This window comes from Alosa alosa, chromosome 12, assembly GCF_017589495.1.
Source record: "Alosa alosa isolate M-15738 ecotype Scorff River chromosome 12, AALO_Geno_1.1, whole genome shotgun sequence".
Classification (NCBI taxonomy): domain Eukaryota; kingdom Metazoa; phylum Chordata; class Actinopteri; order Clupeiformes; family Clupeidae; genus Alosa; species Alosa alosa.
In genome coordinates, this window is record NC_063200.1 from 15439490 (window position 1) to 15461390 (window position 21901).

Sequence of the window (21901 nt, forward strand, 5' to 3'; positions counted from 1 at the left end):
TGAATTTTACTTTAATAGTACAACATTATCAAAACATTGTTGCAAAAGGTCAAAAGGTTTAAAAAAGTTGCTGCACATGTCTAAACCATACATTAGGCTACTGCACAATACCAGATTTATTTAGAAATTCAAGTGTGTAAATAAATGGCCTTCCTCATTAATTTACGACGGAGTATTAGGGCCACACATGAAGGAAAAAAATATTTTTGCCATGACGAGATTAAACTCGACATGTCGACTTTAAAGTCGCCATGTCAACATTAAACTCGACATTTCGAGAATAAAGTTGAAATGTAATATCGACTTTAATCTTTGACGTATCGACTTTAATGTCGCCATGTCGACATTAAACTCAACATTTCGAGAATAAAGTTGAATATCATGTCGACTTTAATCTCGACGTGTCGACATTAAACTCAACATTTTGAGAATAAAGTTAGTTTGGAGAGAGAACGACCGCTCGGGACGATTGAAAGGGAGGACGAATGAAACAATGCAACAAGTGCAACAATGATTCAGAGTGTTCGAGTGCAACAATGATTAGACATAGGCCTATATCATGTGGACAAAACATAGAACATATTAACCTACGTTGCTCAGCCAAATACTTTGCTGTTAGGTCCTTATCACGGAGTTACAGGCGATAAATGCGATGGTCAAAAGTAGCCTAAACGTCATAGCGGTTTATTTATTTATTGTAGGCCTATTATTAAAGTGTTGTTCTAAACATTTAGTTGTTGCATCTAAATGTTCAACTTCATGCTTATGCACTAGAGGCATACTAGGCGCTCTCCCCAATCCTAGACTTTCACGTTGCTTGTTTGTAATGGATGCAAAACAGCCCATTGCTGAATGTCTATGGAGGGACGAATGAAGCTGTCCTCCCGACCACCCCATGTAGGCTAGTAGCCTACTTGCACACATATGCACACAAAGTGCATAAATAAAGTGCACACATATTCTCTCACGGGATTAAAATAGTATATATGCTTAGGCTATACCTGTGTTTCTAGCCTCCTATAGGCTACGTATTGCAGGTGAGACATGGAAAAGCAGTTTTAGAAAAATGAGTTTTGCCATGTTATCCTATGGAGAGTGACGCCCGTGGGTCATGAAGGGCAGTTATTTGGATGTGCAGTAGCCTTAACCACGTAAAACAGAGTGAAATAACATTTTGTATAGAAACATTATATCATTGGATACATATATTTTTCTAGCTATTTAGCCTAAACGGCATAGTATTTATAAACCCGAGACAGCACTTCACGATGACGGCAATGATAGTTAACAGACAAGACGCAATCTATCTAAATATCTGCAATCTATCTGAAATAACACCTATTTGAAGCCCATTTTTCATGTAATATATTGTGTATTAGTGTAGGCTACATAGCTTAAAGTAGTAGGGCTACATAGCTTTAAGTAGGGCCTATTGCGAGTTTAATGTCAGCATGTCGACTTTAAAGTCGACACGTCGAGATTAAAGTAAATATGATATTTCAACTTTATTCTCGAAATGTCGAGTTTAATGTCGACATGTCGACTTTAAAGTCAACATGTCGAGTTTAATCTCGCCATGGCAAAAATATTTTTTCTCTTCATGTGTGGCCCTAATACTCCGTCGTATTAATTAGTTGCGATATCAGCAGATTTCGACTAATTTATTTTTGATTAGCGAGATGTTGTCCTGGAACTGTTCTCGCGAGACGTTGTTGACGATTTCAACTCCCAGAATGCCATTCACTTCCTCTTCCCCTCCGCGGCCTGAGAATGTAAGTAAAGCAATATTAACCGTGGAGTTTCAATGGTCCAATAATCTTATTAAATCTTATGCATCCAATGACAGAATAAGAACAAAATACTACCATGGCTTATATACATCACGTAGTTGACTTTCAGAACAGTATTTTGTATTATAATGTGGAATTAGGGATTATTTCTATGTTTCGATTCTCCTATTGCGTGCCATAGTCTTAACCATACCTCCACTTGGCTAGGGACTGCTATTTATAATTCGTCTTGTCCGGGGTTACAATATCACATTGCGCTCATTTTACTTCGGTAAATGTAGGTGTTTACTTAATTGTCCCTCTTAGTTTGAATGTTACCTGGCTAACTCGTTAGCTGTGGTATGTTGCGAAGGAAAGTTAGCAAGCGTAGGCTAACGCTGACTAGCCTTGTCATGATGCTCAGTGTGAACCACTCATAGTGGGGGTTTGATTGTAATGCTAACGTAGGCTTCTTGATCTCTAATTCCCTACCTTGTTTATCCCAGATCTCTGAAGATGGTCCGCTACTCGCTCGACCCCGAGAACCCGACTAAGTGTAAGTTAAATGTTTTGAGACGCATCAAGAATCGTGACGTGTATACTGACTTGAAATTGTTTCTCGCCTGACCGGAGTAACGTATTTGTCTGTCTAATTGTGTAGCATGCAAGGCCCGGGGTTCCAATCTCCGTGTTCACTTCAAGGTAAGCACGTTTGTGGCTAACATTTGGAGTACATTGTTTGAGTTGGGAGTTTCTTCTCCGGTATTATCCAGGTTGCAATGATAATCTTAGGTGACTTTTGGATTTCAACATGAAAATAACCTTTGTGTAAATCTGAGCAACCTGTTGAATGGTGATACTTTTCATTAAATAATGTAGGCCTACTATCTCCTCTGTAATGCAGGATAGTTGTTAACATCTGAATGTCTCACCTGCTGATGTGATCTCTTTGTTACTCATTTCAAAGTAAGGCATTGATCGAGTGAAACATGTTTGGGAAAATAAGTATCTGAAACTCTTGGTGTCTTGGCAATGTAAAGGTCTTATTGTGACCATTCATTTAAATGCATTTCTCCTATAATTCTACTAGAACACCCGTGAGACAGCTCAGGCCATCAAAGGCATGCACATCCGCAAGGCCACCAAGTACCTGAAGGATGTAGTCATCAAGCATCAGTGTGTCCCCTTCCGTCGTTACAACGGTGGTGTCGGCAGGTGTGCCCAGGTAAGGCCGTGTTTGCCAGGACGGGGGACTATCACTATAAATATACCTTTGTCATAGATCACTCTGCACATGATGCGTTGGTTGCAATGATGACCATCTTAGGACACCTTTGGAGTTGATAATGAAAACAAACCATATAAATATCTGAGCATCCTTGTCATTTGATGCAGATATAGAAAACATTTTTTTTTTAACCATGATTGAGTCTGTGGTATGTTTCTGAGTTGCATAATGCTTGTTCCATTAGGCCAAGCAGTTTGGCTGGACACAGGGTCGCTGGCCCAAGAAAAGCGCAGAGTTCCTCCTGCACATGCTGAAGAACGCCGAGAGCAACGCTGAGCTGAAGGTAGGAGCGTGAACGGATGGTGGAGGAAGGCCTTGTCTTAGGATCTGTTACAGGCCTGCTGGGCGTGTGTAGGGAGTTAAAGGCTCAGTTAAAAGGCCCAAAGGGTGGACTACTGTGGAACTAGATTAGTGGTGTGGTGTTAAAGGATAATTCTGGTATTTAGCACTTTGAGTCCCTTTTCTGGTTTGTTTTGGATGAACTAGAGTGGTGGACACTGACATTTTGACGATGGGTCCTGTCTTGACTTTTCTGACTCATTTTGAATTGCCCTTGACTATTTCAGAGTGGCTGCCCTTGGCCATGCACAAACATGTCCTTAAAACAACCCTTGATGTTCGTTTTCAAAACTGCAACTCACCGAGTGGTTAGTGGTGGTCGTATTTTATTTGGCATTTTGTAAAATCCCATTGATTTCTGTTGGAAGACTCATTGCACATTGATATTACTGCGCCACCAGAAACAAAAACGGAGTCAGTTTACATTTGGTTGTAGTCTTTCCACGAGACCTTCTTTTACTGTCTATGCTTCAGGCTCAAATATTGAGCGGAAGTTTATACGCGGTTTGAGGTATCTGAAAAAATAGTTCCACAATAGCAAATAACACGGCTGGAAATCATACATCGCGCTGATATATTTGTTTTTAATAATCAAACACCACTAACCACTCAGTGAGTTGCACAGTTTTGAAAACGAACGTTAGGCAACCTTGGATATCCTGAAAGGTGCTATGTACATTTAAGCTATACTTGATTATGAAAATATTGGTTAGTTGCAGACCTATTGAACACTGCCTCTGTTGGCAGTTTTGAGACTGCTGTGCCTTCTGTTGCTCACTAGGGAGGCGATGCGAGTTGCCTTTTGATGGTTTGCTTGTAAAATGTGTGCGCTAATTGTTTTTACGAACTTGGCATCACTTGTTCCTCAATCATTGTGAAATCTAAGAAGCAGGTGCTTTCATCCAAATGGACTTATTGAAATTATAATATCAATTTGTAATTGTATAATTAGTAATGAAATAAGTTGACAAGATAAATAGAAGTATTAATGTAAAGTTGAGGACCCCATATTTTTAGGATTTTGCTCTTAGTTTATATCTGCAGAAACAACTTTCCTTTCCAGCTAATCCTAATGAAATCCTAAATTTAGTTTTTTTTAAAAAAAAAGTCTTGGGTGGTTTAATGTGTGTAAAGCGTAAGAATGGATCTTGGCCTCTTTCACCCACAGAAGGGTGTAGTTTTCTGTAGTGTCTATGTTTGCTGTTTAGATGACATCTTGATTGCTATGATGACAACTTAGGACACCTTTGGATAACCCATGAAAAGACTTTCCTGACTGAGCAATCAAGTTGCATTTCAACAGCAAGACGCACCACTTACAATGTGGAAGTTCATTTGTGTTTGTAATTCTAATAAGAGATACCGCTGTGTTTGAACAGGGTCTGGATGTAGACTCCCTGGTCATCGAGCACATCCAGGTGAACAAGGCCCCTAAGATGCGCAGGCGTACGTACCGCGCCCACGGCCGCATCAACCCCTACATGAGCTCCCCCTGCCACATCGAGATGATCCTCACAGAGAAGGAGCAGATCGTGCCCAAACCTGAGGAGGAGGTGGCCCAGAAGAAAAAGGTAAACATGCACTCATGACCAAAGTGTGTTTTTAACACTGCCAATTGATCTGTTTTTTTTATTTTTTTTTTTATTTTTTTATTTTAAATGGAGGTGAAACTTCAGCAGGGTTCCCCCTAGGCTTATACAGCATTTCATAAGTGCTGTATAAGCTCCACTTGCTCAAGTAGGCTACATTGACCTGTAAAATGGCCTACAGTAGTGATATCTCCCAGAAGAAATTCCCAATACATATAATGAATTATTTATTGAGGCTACCTTGATGGTTTACCTGGCTGCTTATCTTTGCTATCGATGTTGTAACCAGATTGCAAGCTGTGTGCTGTAACAAGTTAAGTGGTGGCAATGTTGCAGTACAGAGAAATATCCAGTCAGCTGTTTGAGTAGCATGCTGATAAGCTGTTGCACACCAGTCACACTTATGCTCATCCAAACATTAATGGCTGATGGTCATTTCTGTCCTCTAGCTTGGCTGTTTCATGTCAAGCTACCTTTCGATTTACTCTTTTTGTCCATGGATAGAACACTCTGTTCATTCTGATATCATTTAAATGCCTGTTTTGAGCATTAATTTGGCTTGGGCGCTCGACAACTATTAAGTAGGAGTAATTTTCTGTAGTGTCTATGCTTGCCGTTTGGATGACAACTTGATTGCGATGATGACAACTTAGGACACCTTTGGATAACCCATGAAAAGACTTTCCTGACTGAGCAATCAAGTTCCATTTCAACAGCAAGACACCACTTATGTGAAGAGTACTGCTCTTATGACTGCATAACGTAGGGTAATCTGTTTTAGGTTCCTGAGAGGTTGAGGTGTTTGTGGAGTAGACTTATGTCCAAATGGAGATGTAGTTAAGGGGATTTGGTGTGATTTCTGAGCAACTTGCCTGATAACATTTTTTGGTTATCCTGTTAAAATATTTGTCGCTACTAGGGCTGGGAAGGTAACCGCAATATCGTGGTCACGTGACTCCTACCGCGGCTCTGAGCTCATCACTGCAAAAAAAAATCTGAACATTTGAACTTAGACGTTTTCAACCATGACATATGCACAATTCCAGTTTGAAAACGTAGCAGAATCTCTGAGAATCACGTTATGTAGTCTGCAGGTGTCTAGCCTACATGAAGTTGAATCCCCTATAATTGGCCTGCACGTAGTAGGCCTATGTAATGTCATGTGTAATGTAAAACCATCTTGACATTGTCACTCAGTCATTGAGAACCACAGTTAAGTTAAAGTAGGCTAACGCTCCGTTTTCAAAACAAAACTTCAAAAGTTATCATAAAAAGACTTTTTTTATGTTTGTGTTGGGGAGCGCAATGTTCCAACATTACATTTGTATACGCGAGAGTAGTGGGGAACTGGCACAATCGTAACATTTTTCTATTCTCTCAGTTCAAACTCGATTTACATAAAGCTGTGAAATTTGGCCAGAAAGGAGTCATACATGTTTTCTTCATGAAAGAATTACAAAATATGTTCTAGTTTGTTAAGAATTTAACTTAGCAGCGACATGTAGGTCTAGGCTAGCCTAGGAGTGCCTTGTTACAACCTGAAGCAGCCATTAAAACGTACGGTAGCCTACCGTTGTAACATTAGCATAAGCATCATGAATGTAACAGTTCTAAAATCGTGATGGCCTTGTTGATAAACTGCATATTTTTTTCATGTCTGAAGCATTTGGTCCAGTGCTCTTCGAAGTTGTCTAAAGTTTAATTGGCGCTGATGGCAGCACACCATTTATAATCCATTTATTTATATATATACCGCGAAAACCGCGGTGATTTCTTGCTAACTGACCGCGGTAAGAAAACATCAATACCGTCACAGCCCTAGTTGCTACAGCAAAAAAGAAACCCCAACCATCTAATGTAAAGCTATGGTTGAATGCTACCCCTACACCAGAAGACTTTAACAAGATTTGGTAAAGATTCTTGAATGATGTCTTTCAATTCAAGCTTTACTGAAAAGACTACAATCTTTCCCAAATCTTGTCAAAGTTTTAAGGTGTAAGGATGGCTTTAGTGTCAAAATATAAAACGGCACTACTTAGTTTACGTTGCAGCAGTATATCTGCATATGACGCCACCAATAGAATGTAGCCTATGTAGACCGCGGGTTGTCTGTGTGCAGTGAAACATTTGTTCGTCAGGGAAACGTAACACAAGCTTATCGATCCAGTAATTTTGGCTAATATCGTGTCTATACCAATCTTCAATATTGAATTGTCTCAAGCCTAGTTTTTACCAGAATTGTCAGTGTTGCATTAATTAATACTTGTGTATTTGTGGTACAATATGTTGGAGCAGTTCAGAATCAGAGAAATGCAATGTGATTGCACTCAATTGGGTCCTTGCATCAGTGGAAAATCTCCACCACCCACCTCAAATATAAAATGTTGAAATTGTTGAATTCAGACCTTTGAGTTTCTAGTAACACCTGGTAAGTTGTGGACAATAGCCTGTAAGACTTTAATCATTCTTTCATTCTGTGTCCAGGTTTCCCAGAAGAAGCTGAAGAAGCAGAAACTGATGGCTCGGGAGTAAATGTATATAAAATAAACCATTCATACCAAACCGACAAAGCGTGTGCCACCTTTTTTGTTCATGGTTTCTTTAAATTGCAGCACCTAAGCGTTCAGTCAGAATTTGAGCTGGGCAATGAACTGAAATATGCAGATATGGAAATGTGTGCCATTCTGTCCAATCCATTCGGCATGTAGGCTAGGTAACGTTTCAAAGCCATCAATCTAACAAAAAACAAGCACTGCAAAACATGTAGGCTACTGTATACACTTTATTGAAGTTAGTGTGTGTCTGAGGTGATTTAATTGAATAATGCATAGCCTAGACATAACTCCAGCCGGCAATACAACTTCACGTTGATGGTCGGTCAGAAGGCAGCTTGCCATAACTTCGCATCGTAACTTCAATCGAGTGTTCAGTAGCAGTGTGAAAGGAAGGCATAAAGCCGTATCTGATGTTATGGGCTTCTGCCACAGTTTCCCCTCGGTTTTTTGAAGTTACGGCAAAAACATAATCTTATTTCTCCCAAAAAACAACCGAATTGAAACTTGATGTTTGTCTACATGATAAAACTTTTATGTTTATTGTGCTAATAATGCCAAAAACTCATTTTCGCCAAAATGGAAGTTACGACCTTTTGCCATAGTGCGGCAGCATACACCACAGGTTTTTAGGAGGCATATATAAAATGCGTGGCTGCAATACCAGTGTCACATTTCTCCATGGCTCTGACTAGGTCCATCTGTTGATCAGTGATTACACCTGTATGCTTATACAAGAGGATATCACCTGAGATTATTTGGTTGTATCAGACATTTCTCCTGTTGAAGCTAATCAGTCAATGAGTCTTCCCAGTAGGCCCACCCTGATGCTCCAATTAAATAAACGAATAACCGATATAGACTGATTTATTGCTATGAGGTTCACAAAGTAGGTTATTGATAGAAATTTGTTACCATTTGAACCATTGTTCCTTACATGCTGCTCTAAGCTCAAAGACCTTGGACTAAATACCCCCCTCTGTGACTGGGTTTTGAACTTTCTTACTGGCAGACCCCAGTGAGAGTGCGCCAGCTCACCTCCATCATTCTGAACACGAGGGCTGTGTCTTGAGCCCACTGCTCTACTCTCTACAGTACACCTATGAATGTCGACTCACGGCTCCACTTCCATCGGTAAATTTGCTGGTACAGGTGAAGAAGCTTATTGCCTGGTGTCAGGCAAGCGGTCTCCAGCTGAATGTCAGCAAGGCAGCTGCAGACTTACACCCCTCTCTTGATGGAAGGAACACAGGTAGAGAGTAGTGGTTTCAAATATCTGGGAGGGAGTACATTTCTGAGGACCTGACCCGGGCTACACATCCAAGCTCAGGTTAAAAAGGCCAGACAACGAATGTATAGCCTACCACCTAAGACACCTCTGGAAATTCAGGTTCGGTGATTTTAAAATCTTTCACTGGGGCCATAGAGAGCATACTGACCCAATCACTGCGGTAGGCTTAGTCTGCTAGGGGTCAACATTGACCAGTTCTTGCGCATGCAAGCCATGGACTAGTTGCACGAAAGGCTCCCGGTGAACTCGTTTGTTTCCTGGGCTGCCAGGTGTGTTTGAACCTGCCTGAATGTAATTAATGTCTATACGTCCCTCTTAACGTGCTGATTCCCTATGTGGAGCTGGCGCGCCTGCAGGTGTACTACTACTCAGCAACGAGAGAGAATTTCCCCTGTGTGTGTGTATTCACAACAAATTGCTCTACCATAATTTCCCAACTCTGCACAGTATCCCATTAACTGCATGACAGTAGGCCATTTACACTTTTCTGTAAAGTTTGTGTTTCATAGCTGCCGTTTGCACATGTAAAGTGAACCATGCAGAGTAGATCGGACTGTAAAAAGGCATTTCCTTATTTCCTTTTTTTCCAGCTTTCCCCGCCCCCATAGCGTTATCCTCATCACATCCAACTTTAGGTTGACTACTTCGGAGCAGTCTTCATCGAGAGGAGAGGGTACCTTTCACCTGGGTTAAATTGAACGAAATTGTAAGTAGGCTAGGTTTTAACAAATGGAATCAGTCAACTTTCCTGTTCTCGTCCTTAGCAATTGTGACTTTTTGATATTCTGTCGATATTCTGTAGCGATTGTACACAGTCGTATTATTGGGTCTAAACACGATAATTCAATTTCAAATGCACTTGTGTGATATCGTTATCTTTGGCCAAGTGGGTTAAGTCAACGCGCTGTAAATTCCACTACTAATTCCAGACTGTAAATATGATCGGATCAGTCGGGATGGAGCATGCATGGTTTCGCCTCGCTTCGCCTATTGAACAAACTTGCATATTTCATGGTTATTGTGGGTAATATGTTGGTTCTTCAGTAAACACACCGTAGCCTATGGTTACTTGAAAAAGTCTTTATCTGTTAATTTTAGTTTATCACAAGTTTCATGAATAAATCGGACTCTACTTCTGCGCATGCTCACACTTTACTGACGGGGGACTTTTTGATATTCTATCGATATTATTAGGCTGTAGCGATTGTAGTTGAGATCTTAGACAGTCGTATTATTGGGTCTAAACACGGTCATTCAATTTCAAATGCAGTTGTACGATATCGTTAACTTTAGCCTAAGCCAGGTGGCAGGTTAAGTCAGCGCTAAATATCCCCGCTCCTGCTGCGGCTGCCAGGGGATGGAGTAGGCTAGCCTCGCCTCGCCTCGCCTATTGAACAAACTTGCATATTTCATGGTTATTGTGGGTAATGTGTTGGTTCTTCAGTAAACACACCGCATGGTTACCCACCACACCATGGTTACATGGTTACTCTGCGTTTATTCTGCGTTTATTCTTTATTCTGTATCACTGGTTTCCGTTTACCAACAAAACTAGATGTGCGCACCGTGGCAGAATGGTGGCCGTCCACAACGTTATACACTTAACCTCAAGTCAGCTGCTGTAAGATCGGATTTTACAAACCCCTAGTTAGACATCTCAAAAGCTAATATTGGTAAACAAAATGTTATTCATTATTTTCGCCCAGTCCCTCTAATTGGGGGGTGTTACTAGAGTAAAAAAAAAGCTATTGGTAATATTTTTTTTGTAGATTGGGAAAAAAAAAAGCCTTACTTTCCCTAACTATAATGAAAAGTTACAGCTTAGTAAATTCCACGCAATATGGCAAAGCACAGCGTTCGCTGCATAGAAAAACTCAGTAGCCTATTAGCACTTTCTTTGTAGCCCTACATCCAGTAGTCCATAGTGTTGGCCTGATTGTTAGCTGCTTCAAACATTGCAAAATCAGCTGTGTGTTGTTACAATTGCGGCGCGGGAGAGTGCATTTGACCGGCATAAAATCAGTATGTCTCAGTAGGGTTGCCACCTGTCCAGGATTTTCCTGATTGTCCAGGATTTTCATGGTCTGTCCAGGAAAATAAAAATAAAAATCCTGGACACTGAATGTCCTGGATTTTTGTACATGATGCGCAAAATGTGTATTTCAGTTTAATTGAAGCGTGCTTACGTCCATAAACGTATGCACAGCCTTATTGGCTCTACAAAAATGACGTAGCATAACATGGGTGGTGGTGGTGGGGGCACGCACCGTGGAGGTTCATTAGAAATGGTAAGGTGGAGACGGAGAGTGTGTGGGACAAGGAAAGACAGAGAAAGGAAAGTTTATTCCACATAAGCAAAAAAGCAGAACCTAATTATGTATTCCCCCTTTTTTCTCAATACTGCCCCCAGGTGTCCACAACTAAAAACTGTTGAAAATATAACAAAATAATAAAGGTCTGTTATTAAATAAAGCAATTAACTAAACAAATAACTAGAAATTGTCATTCTTACTAATTTTAGCTATACAATTGTCGCTTAGAATGACGGTTTTTATCTTGTGTTAGATGTGCGAAAGGCACCGTTGCAGACACACGTCAGACACAGGTGGCAACCCTATGTCGCAGACTGGGTCAGTCTGAAATCAAAAACGGCACTACACATAGAAACCGATAATAAATCGTTCTGGCTAGTTGTTATTACTTACCTATCCATTTAATCAAGTGTCTTCCATGTCGTTAATCCTGCTAGTCATAGACCACTTGACTGAACTGAACTAGGGAAAACAGCGTCGGAAAGATTCAGTTGATAACACAGTGTGCAACACTGCCATCTGCTGGTTGTTCAGTGGAGGGTGTCTTCGCATTCAAATCTAGTGGTATTTATTTTTGGATCTTGGTGTGATCTTGGAATGTCTCAAAATTACGTCATCAACATAAAAGCAAAAAGGAGATTCACAAATGCAGATTCCACATACAAAGTCAAGCATATTTATTTTCAAATCTCGAAAATATATTTACAGACACGTTTATTTATATAAATGTGTATTTATTTATTTTTCGATTTGTATTTTGTATTTGGATATTTATAAATGTATGTATATGTATATATATCCTTTTATATATATTTAAATCATTTTGAGACAATCCTCACTCCATAGGTCACCAGCCGATCTGTCGGTGCATCTCTAATAGTCACCTAGGCCTACAAATGAAACAGAGGGCACTTGTTTTATTGAGCAGGTCTTGCATAGAAGCCATAATAAGGCCATATCTGTGTATTATTTGAAGTTTTAGGCTATGGTATGTTTATTTTTTCTTCACACAGGATGTTAGTGTGCCGTGGGACATTTTAAGTTTCAAAAGTGTGCCGTGGCACCAAAATGTTTGAAAAACACTACTAGGTAGCTGAAGGTTCTCTGGAATTGTACCGTTGCTTACCACTTCGATGTTGATCACTCAATCGCGAAAATGCCTAAACTTTGGGTGCATAAACAGACACCTTTCTGTCCCTTAGGACGCAGACATGTAGGCCTACGTACCGTCTGGCAACCCTTTGCTCACACCACCATCTACAGGCCGATGGGTGTACAGTCACTAAATGTACACATACATTCATTTATTAGCCTATATGGCCCCCCATGGATGGAATTCTATGAAACTTGGCATACCCCCAGAGGCTGTCACCATATCAGCCTAGGCTACACATGAAATTTAGCGCAGTCCAGAAAATATCAACTGAAGGTAGGCTAGTGGCGACTAAAGCGGCATGTTGTTGCATATTCATTTGGAGTTTTGAGGACAGATCAGATTTACTTACATACAGAATAAACTATACAAAATATAGGGGCCATACTTAGCAATTAACTGTTAATCATAGTCACTGTTGTCAAGCTCTTGAATGAAATATAAAACCTTATTTCAACCTGCTGTTTGTGCTATTGTCAATTTTGACCTGTTTTAAACCGTTAATTTATAGGTATATAGAATGCTTGTCTTTTTTCAAACTGCAGAGTGCCAGATTGAATTTACAAGCACATCTAAATAGAAAAAAAATTGAACTGAATGTTGCTTGACTATGTGAACTGTCTGTAGACTTCCACTATAGGAATTTTTGAAGGATCACAAAATACTTTCTTTTCTTGATTTTCTCCCACAATGGGCCACTCTTAGTCGGAGGTTGCTTCTGGGCCGCATGTGGTAACTGTTGTGTATGTGTTTACATATTATGATTCTCCTTTCTTGCTTAATTAGGTTTTAAATTATCCAGAGTGTCCAGTCATATCATATAATCATAAAATGGCCCTGATATGTCACTAGACATTAAGAAATCATGTTCATTTCAAATACTTATATCACTGACAACAGTAGTCTGGCCAGGATATTGTCATTTAAAAAGTGAAGTTGCAGCCCTCAACTGATGTTGATGTTGTGTTTTGTCATGTCATGTTGTGTTTTGGCCTGATGCGCCACCCTCCACCTATCTACTAATCACGAAGTCAGTAGTGTTTCGCCATCAGGGTTGGCAACCTCGAGTCAGGGGGGAGGCGGAGGGGATACATCGCTCTTCAGTATTTTGAAAGTAATTGCAGTACCAGTTTTGGCCACAATCTTACATATGGTTCCTTTAACACCTGGAACATGTTTTCCCTTTCACATAAGCAGTTGTCAGTCACCTTCTAAATGCCCCTTACTCTCATTTCATGCTTTCTCCCAGCTACTCAAAAGGTCCACAGGTTATGGAGGACTTCCTGGTCTCCAACGACATGAGTAAACATTTGCAGGTAGGCTGTGTGTCTACTGCATTGAGTCATGAATGTGTGACAAATACACAAACATAAAACAATACAATACAGAAAACCATGGAAACACTTTGTAAAATGTATTTTAGTTTTCAAAGGATGTATACCAGGTATATGTCATTTCTTCATGAAGTTATGAAAAGAACCATAAATCCTTTTATATATATATATATATATATATATATATGCTCTTCACAACCCACTGTTAATTGTATGAACACAATGAATGCCTGAACTGTGTTTTAGGGTCCTGTGCAATGTGTAGAAAACCCCAGGGGTAATGGGGTGAGGGTTTACATGGACCAGACATTCTACAACTGCCCTCTGCATCAGGTAAGGTTGGGTAATGATGACTTAACTTGGCAACAATGTGGAAAAGGAGTCTGAAGCATAACAAAATGTGGAAAAAGTGAAGAGCTGTGAATACTTTCCATATGTACTGTAAATATTGTTTAAGTACCTACATTACCATTGTATTGAAAAGGAATATTTCAATGTAACCTCAGGTAACAAGGATACAAGGAAGTTTATTGTCACATGCATATAGTTACTGGAAGTAAGAAATGCAGTGAAATTATGTCTGGTGTCAGCCTATTTGTGCATTAATGGGTGGGGGCAAGGAAAAACTCCCTTACCAAGGAAGAAACCTTGGGCAGGTCCACGGCTCAAGGGGCTAACCCAACTGCCAGGGGTCTTGGTGTGTGTGTTGGGGGGATGACAGGGGAGATGGGATAGTGTGCTGTATGTGGGGAGAGGGCAGTGTGCAATATGTGTGTTGGAGAAGCTTCCCTCATGAGACAATGTGCTGTGTATTGGGGGGCAGTGTGCTGTAAGTATGTTGGGGATGTGTGTTGGAGAAGCTTCCTGATGAAATAATGTGCTGTGTATGTAGGGGGGGGGGCAGGGACTTACTATTGCAAGCAGAGTACTGTATGTAATGTATGTGAGTGATGACAGTGAAGATGTGTGTGTGGGGAGTGGAGCAGTGACTGTGTGTGTGTGTGTGTGTGTGTGTAGTGGGTAGGTGGGGGCAGTGTGCTGTAAGTATGTAGAGGATGTGTGTTGGAGAAGATCCTGAAGACAATGTGCTGTAAGGTAAGGTTGGGTCATGATGACTGAACTTGGCAACAATGTTTTTGATGGTGTAATGATTAATTCATAATACAAAAAAACAAATAGGGATAAGATGAAGTGTGAATTAAAAAGCAATGTCACATATTCTGGTCAAAGTTACCATTTCACATTTTACTCCTCACTGTCCTACTTGAATTAGGGTAGTCTTCGAAGGTATTAGAGTGATCATCGTATATCCAGAAAATTTAGGATTGTGAAAGATTATGGCTGTTGTCTTACAGATTCCGGTCCAATGTGAGGACAACCCAGAGGGACGTGACATCATGGTTTACTATGACAAGACCTTTTTCATGAGCCCTCAGGCAAGAACACCTTAAAACATTTAGACAGCTACTAATATTTGAACCCAGGCCTTTGCTTGAGTCATAACCTAATACAATGCTTTGATGCATCATAGGTGTCTGAGAATGATAAATTGGGCCTAAAGTGTTTTTCAGAGGTAGTCTGTTTTGAAAGTAGATTTTACAAAAATCAGTCAGTTACCTCTACCAAAAGTTCTCAGGCAAGACCTGACCTCTGATGTACCTCTGTGATGTTATACAGGACTCTGCTGCTCCCTGTATTGACATACAATTGTTTCTGTCTATTGCAGTAATGCCAAACAGTGAGGCCAACTTCATGAAGATTGTGATTCCTGTTTCTAAAAGGGCACAGATTGTACACTGTCTGTTATGAATGATCAAAGGGAGCAGTTTTTGAATAGTGTGTGCGCAATCTACCAAAACCAAAACATAATGTGCCTTTTACATCCTTACTGCCTAATTGTTAATATGGGTACTTTGTGAATCACTGTCTAATCCTGCTACTGTGAAGAGTGATGTTGTACACTTTTTAACATGCTGTTGCAATGGAAGTGATTAACTCATAAGAATGTGAATGCAACAACTACTTTAATGTCAGAACAATTTGCAATGACATGTTATGGTTTTATTCCAGGTCTTTTTATAGTCACTTTTAAATGATGTCCAAAATACATCCAGCAATATCAACCAGTTCCATTATTACATTCGGTCTCCAATGTATATAATTCTGGCCCCAAACACACACATGCACTTTTTTGTAATCTTTTATATCTAAAATGAAAATGTATGTTTGAATATTATATATTTTTTTAACTTTATTTCGTGGGATTTACATTTATTTTATCTAGCTGGCGATTTTATCCAAATTGACTTAGGGAAAAACAGGGAGCCAGGTGGACAGCTAATACATTTTGGCCTGTGCCATAAAGGAAAACAGATTTAACTGTCTAAACTATGTTTTCTAAAAGCCTATATCCTCTAGATGTGATTCAACATGCACTGAGACATGTCCCACTTTCCTCCATACCATGCAGAATACATAATTCTGTGTTGTATTTTCCAATGTATTGTAATGGATTTATTTGCAGAGTATGCCACCTATAGCTTTTTTGTGGGGTGTTGGAGAATTGTGTGTAGATTGTTGAGAAAAAAAATAAATAATTGAATGCATTTTAAGATGAGTCTGAAGCATAACAAAATGTGGAAAAAGTTAAGCACTGTGAATACTTTCCGTATGTACTGTAAATATTATTTAAATACCTACATTAGCATTGTATTGAAAAGGAATATTTGGAGTTGACCAATGACCGGCTTGGTGGAGTTCAAAAATGCCAAGACTGTTCTGGAAATAACTCTGTCACAGTTTAACGATCTAGACATTAAGAACTCTGCTCCAAAACTGAAGGGAAGAAGTGTAATCCACAGGAAACAGTTGATCCTGCTCAAAGTGCACTGCAGCATTGGGATGTTGTTGGGCATGTGCAGAGTGGAAAAGCAGGTTTGGTCTTGGTACCAATGGGAAAGCATGGGGTACAGCTAGAAGCGCCACAAGAAATGTTGGGCCATATGTAAGAAACGTTTTTCTATTGATCACAGAAGCCCAAATAGATGCTTTATGGCTGGCACTTTCACCTCTAGTTTTGTCCGATGAGTATGTTGTTCATCACAGGGTGGTGCAGGAGAGCAAAGAGTGAATATCAGAGGATGTGAATAGTAAAACAAGCAGCTTACAGGTAGGCCATAATCTGCAATTCTGGGTGACATTTTATCTTGACAACCAATCAAATTACACTTGCTCCTGAAGTAACTTGTTGATTGGATGGCTCTGAATTTGGTCCGACACTCATTACTTTCCAAAGACCGTAAATTAAAGTTTCAGTCTCTCCAGTGACATCCCATCCAAGTGATAGGGGAACACAAAACATACCTATATCGCCTAGATTGCCTGTAAGGATTTTTCAACCAATCCACTCTACAGGGGCGCCACAACACATTCGTTTTAAGAGTAGCTAAAGGACCATTGACAGACTCTGAAGAAGATGCATCGGTGTCGAAACGTTAGTCGGTTTGCACTAATTAAAAATCACCAACCAGGATGAAGTGCAAGTGACCCCCTTCTACTCCATTGACAGAAATAGGATGCACCAGAGCTCAATTGCAAACGTTTTAACAAAGGGTCTAAATACTTATGTAAATGGGATATTTCAGTCTTTTTTTATATAAATTTACAAAACACTCCGAACACCTGCTTTTTTGTGGAGTATTGGAGCATTGTGTATAGATTGATAAAATTGAAAAAAACTCTTACCAAGGAAGAAACCTTGGGCAGATCCACGGCTCAAGGGGCTAACCCAACTGCCAGGGGTCTTGGTGTGTGTGTTGGGGGGATGACAGGGGAGATATGTGTGTTGGAGAAGCTTCCTCATGAGACAATGTGCTGTGTAATGGGGGGCAGTGTGCTGTAAGTATGTTGGGGATGTGTGTTGGAGAAGCTTCCTGATGAAATAATGTGCTGTGTATGTAGGGGAGAGGGAGGGGGCAGTGTACTGCAAGTATGGTGAAGGGACTTACTATTGCAAGCAGAGTACTGTATGTATGATGTATGTGAGTGATAGTGAAGATGTGTATGTGGGCAAGAGGGGAGTGGAGCAGTGACTGTGTGTGTAGTGTGTGTGTGGGTAGGTGGGGGCAGTGTGCTGTAAGTTTGTAGAGGATGTGTGTTGGAGAAGATCCTGAAGACAATGTGCTGTGTATGTATGGGAGGGGGGGCAGTGTGCAGAAATAAGAAAATAAACTAGAATTGTGGTTCCGAGGAACTGCAAGAGTGGGTTTGATCAGTGGCATGGAACTCGGCCTCATCCAAGGATTCCAACGGTACCTCATTTATGAAAATCGGGCACACGGATCAAAAGTTATCTGCATTAACGCAACATCCAATAAGCTAAAACGCATAAATAACATGGTTGCTATGCTGGTTGCTATGGTGGTCGCTAGGTTGACATTACAGGGGTGGTTTCAAGGTTGTTGCTAGGGTAATTAGTTAGTTGCTAGTAAGCCATCTTAAGCTGACTGCATAAAGTGATTATTTTAAGAGATACATTTTCAAACCAGAACTGTGTATAGGTCATGGTTAAAAACGTATCAGAATCTCAGAAATAATCACATAATGCAGCCAGTTTAAGATTTTTTAAAAAGTCAGATTTTTTAAAGGCAATCAAATTTCTGCTGACTCTCTTCTGGCTGCGGTTAAAGGCCAGCGCCTCCTGAGAGGCCTGAAGGGTCAGTTCTGAGGTTGTTGGCTGCTGGAACCGAAAAATGGACTGCATTTTCTTAAAAGACAATGTGACTGAAGTGCGGGCAAAGTTTGCACAAAAATGTACGATTTTTCCCACCCTCATCGACCTTGTCAAAAAACTTGTTTAAATGATCACACGACGCCTCCTTGCTGCTTTGTCGTCTACATCAGCCTTTCTCAAACTTCTTTGACCTGAGGCCCAGTCAAGGCATACTTTGAGGTCATAGGGCCCACCTACATGAACCCAACCCCTCCTCCCACCCCCCCATCAAATTGTAATGATATCACAATTATTATTATTTTTTTACTATATTGCTATACATGCACTTCAAAACAGTCAATGTTTAAGGTGTTAAGATTGTTCACAAAAGTTTGTGAAAGCATGCACATCAGAGTACTGCTTTACTAATGTAAAATATAATTAGGCCTACACTAGTTTAATTGTTTTTGCATTGTTGCATGATGCTTGCATGAGAAATACTTCTCAAAACAACAGCAATTATATGGGTGCCGTTGTTTTGGGATGTTTCCCTCATGCAAGCATCATACACTGATAGAGTGTATATATATGCTATTTAATTACATTTCATTTGAATGCCTAAATGTAAGAATTCAGGAAACACAATACCAGCTTTTAACATTTCTGTTGTTTAGCCTACTAGTTTATGTAAATCGCATAACACATGAACTGTTATACACAATAATACTGTGCCCATTCATTAACATATATTAAACATCAGGCGTCTTGTTTACACATTAAAACCATATTTACACTTCGAATTTCGCCTCCAAATTGTAGAAACTACATCTACGAAGTCTAAGGAAGATAACCATGTAGTCTGTTCAAAGATTACGTCGATTTTATGGGAACGCCAGCCCTCAGAAAAGCAGTAACTATTCATTCATTCACTTCCTTTTTTCTAGCTCGCAAAATCGCGGTCGTTCTGTTTACACATTAAAAACATATTTACACTTCGAATTTCGCCTCCAAATTGTAGTAACTACATCTACGAAGTCTAAGGAAGATAACCATGTAGTCTGTTCAAAGATAAAATGACTCCATTCACTTCATTGCAAAATCGCGGTTGGTCTACATTAAAACCATAACGTTACTAACAATTTACATTTCGACTCCACATGGTTGTAGTACCATACCAAGGGTCTTAAGAAGTGATTCAATTTGGCTGATTACGTTAACGCATTTCCAGGGCATATAGAACCTATAATAGATCAACATTGTCTGTAAGCTCCACAGATCGTGGCAAGACAATTGAATTGATTGGGGACTTCTTGCCGGGCAATGATGAGCAACTTAATTGAATGGTAGTGTTGCGTGGATGTGTACAATATCTGTATGAATGTGTGTTTCTCAATGTTATAATCTATACAACTGCACACATGACTAAGTTTGAATGGAGCTAGCTGGGCATAGAACTGGGCTGAATGGATTTAGAAAATACTTCATTTTATTTTATTTTTATGACCTATATGAACATGGTTTGGCTTCGCGCTGTCTCATCTTTTTTTACATGACCTTTACAACTGGTGCTGGCAAGGCATTGAACTGGGCTGAATGGATTTGGAAAATATATCTATATATATTTTTTTTAATGACCTGTATCAACATGGATTGGCTTTAAAAAAAAGATGAGACAGCGCTTCTACATTACCTTTAGAACTGGTGCTGGCAAGGCATTGAACTGGGCTTCATTTGGGGATTCCAACGGTACCTCATATTTGAAAATCGGACATACAGGTCAAAAGTTACATGCACACACCTTCATATACACAGACAGCCCAGCCCAGCCCATTAGACATTGCCAGATGGCTTAGAACTCTGCCAGGTGCAAGTAATCAACTCTTAGCAGTAGAGGTCCTCCAGGTGCAAGTAATGAGGTGCTGTGATGTCATAGAGCCCCAGCATTCCGCCATTCATTTCAATGGGGCCAAAAAACGCCAAAGCCATGCTGTGGGCTTGCTGGATCAAACCCACTAATAATAATAATAAGAAAACTTAAGAAGAACAATAGTGGGCTTGCTAGATCAAACCCACTAATAAGAAAACTTAAGAAGAACAATAGTGGGCTTGCTGGATCAAACCCACTAATAATAAGAAAACTTAAGAAGAACAATAGTGGGCTTGCTGGATCAAACCCACTAATAAAAGTCTGTAGCATAGGGAGAGGGATGTAAAAGTGCTCTAAAAGTCATGTAGGTGTGTGTGTGTGTGGGGGGGGTGTCATGAGTGCTGAGAGTGAATGATGCAAAGTCAGTATAGTGTGAGTTGAGAGTTGGGGAAATGTTTGACAGTGCTGAGGTGAATGTGTACAAAGTCAGTATAGTGTGAGTTCAGAGTTCCGGATGGCCTGGGGATAAAACTAGTCTCTCTCAGTCTCTCAGTTCTGGCTTTGTGACTACATAGGCATGTTCTTGATTTCAGCGGTAGGAATAATCCATTGTTAGGATGAGAAAGAGTCCTTCAAGAATCTTTTTGGGCTCTTAGGAGTACTCTTCTGGAATAGATATCTTGTAGAGCAGGTGTAATGGGTAGAGAAAATGGCCTCTTATATTAGTTTAATTAAACAGTTACCCCTCCTATTTTTTTTGTTTTATTACATTTAAGATAACATTCCCATGTATTTCACTTCCCAGTAGATGGCGATGTTACACTGCTTTACCGTAGTGGGTTTGCGTGGAGGCAGTAGCTCGAGCACTCAGAAATAAGCGTCCAGTGCTTGAGAAAGACATAATTTCTGTATCTCACTTCTTTTCAACCCACAGTGCTATCCAGCCTGTGGTCTTGTATCTGCCCAGATTCCCCTAGGTCTGAGGCGGTAACAAGGGGGGCTCGTCCGGGATTCAGCATTAAAGCGAGGTAGACAGTCACTGCGACGGTGAGACCAGGTGTCTAAGCTTCAGGGGAAGGCTGCTGTGTTGGCGTCATCCAGAAGCAACAGTCACGGTGAGGCGTCCGCGATGACTACAGCAACCCCAGCGAATGTTGATCCTCCAGGTCATCAAACAGCTTCCAGCACTGAGTTCCAGTCAATTGCAGTCAGTTGCCAGGTCAATTGAAGATGGTGGTGAAAGCACTGAGGGCCTTAGTGAGCCAGAGCTCTATGACTTAATCATCGACTACACCAGGGCGAGAGGTTGAAGGCAATGGAAGATGAAGGTATGGCTCAACTCCTCTCCCTCAGGACCTGCTGCAGGAACTTACATCGGCAGACTCTGGGTCTGGTGAGGTTTGTGTTCCACCGTTAGCATGGGCCGGCACACTGACTCCCTACACACCAACTCTTACCTCCCACAAAGGGACATCCACCCACATTCATCAGTGGACATTCACACCCACCCGTCGTCCACGGACCTTCACATACACCTGTTGTTCCACGGACACTCACACATTTGTCATCCATGGACATGCACACACACACCGTCACTCATGGACAGAGATGTTCATGCACCTGCTCCTACAGGGAGACCAGCCCAGCCGGCGTCATTGGCATCCATGGTGCCCACCATGGTAGGACAAGCCTATCC

General features: G+C 40.5%; 1 protein-coding gene, 1 long non-coding RNA gene and 4 other non-coding genes across 6 annotated transcripts; all 6 read left to right on the forward strand.

Annotated features, from left to right (window-relative positions):
* The first annotated feature begins 1739 nt into the window (after positions 1 to 1739).
* Positions 1740 to 7551, forward strand: rpl17 (ribosomal protein L17). The gene is made up of 7 exons (XM_048258235.1): positions 1740 to 1772; positions 2276 to 2325; positions 2431 to 2471; positions 2860 to 2994; positions 3242 to 3340; positions 4776 to 4967; positions 7470 to 7551. The coding sequence occupies exons 2-7, from the start codon at positions 2286 to 2288 to the stop codon at positions 7515 to 7517; spliced, it is 555 nt and encodes a 184-aa protein (XP_048114192.1). The 5' UTR covers positions 1740 to 1772; positions 2276 to 2285; the 3' UTR covers positions 7518 to 7551.
* Positions 2544 to 2612, forward strand: LOC125305305. The gene has a single exon (XR_007195398.1). It is a non-coding gene; the product is annotated as a small nucleolar RNA SNORD58 (small nucleolar RNA).
* LOC125305302 lies at positions 3076 to 3147 on the forward strand. The gene has a single exon (XR_007195395.1). It is a non-coding gene; the product is annotated as a small nucleolar RNA SNORD58 (small nucleolar RNA).
* On the forward strand, positions 4617 to 4681 carry LOC125305303. The gene has a single exon (XR_007195396.1). It is a non-coding gene; the product is annotated as a small nucleolar RNA SNORD58 (small nucleolar RNA).
* LOC125305304 lies at positions 5619 to 5683 on the forward strand. The gene has a single exon (XR_007195397.1). It is a non-coding gene; the product is annotated as a small nucleolar RNA SNORD58 (small nucleolar RNA).
* A 428-nt stretch (positions 7552 to 7979) lies between the features above and the next one.
* LOC125304169 lies at positions 7980 to 15063 on the forward strand. Its single transcript, XR_007195204.1, has 5 exons — positions 7980 to 8927; positions 9419 to 9534; positions 13543 to 13609; positions 13874 to 13960; positions 14983 to 15063. It is a non-coding gene; the product is annotated as an uncharacterized LOC125304169 (long non-coding RNA).
* The last annotated feature ends 6838 nt before the right edge of the window (positions 15064 to 21901 follow it).

What these genes read in the sequence shown, in the direction of transcription:
- rpl17 (XM_048258235.1), top strand. Translation starts at nt 2,286, where the DNA reads ATGGTCCGCTACTCGCTCGACCCCGAGAACCCGACTAAGT. An exon ending in CCCCGAGAACCCGACTAAGT is followed by an intron (nt 2,326 to 2,430) that starts GTAAGTTAAATG and finishes CTAATTGTGTAG; the next exon opens with CATGCAAGGCCCGGGGTTCC. An exon ending in GTGTCGGCAGGTGTGCCCAG is followed by an intron (nt 2,995 to 3,241) that starts GTAAGGCCGTGT and finishes TTGTTCCATTAG; the next exon opens with GCCAAGCAGTTTGGCTGGAC.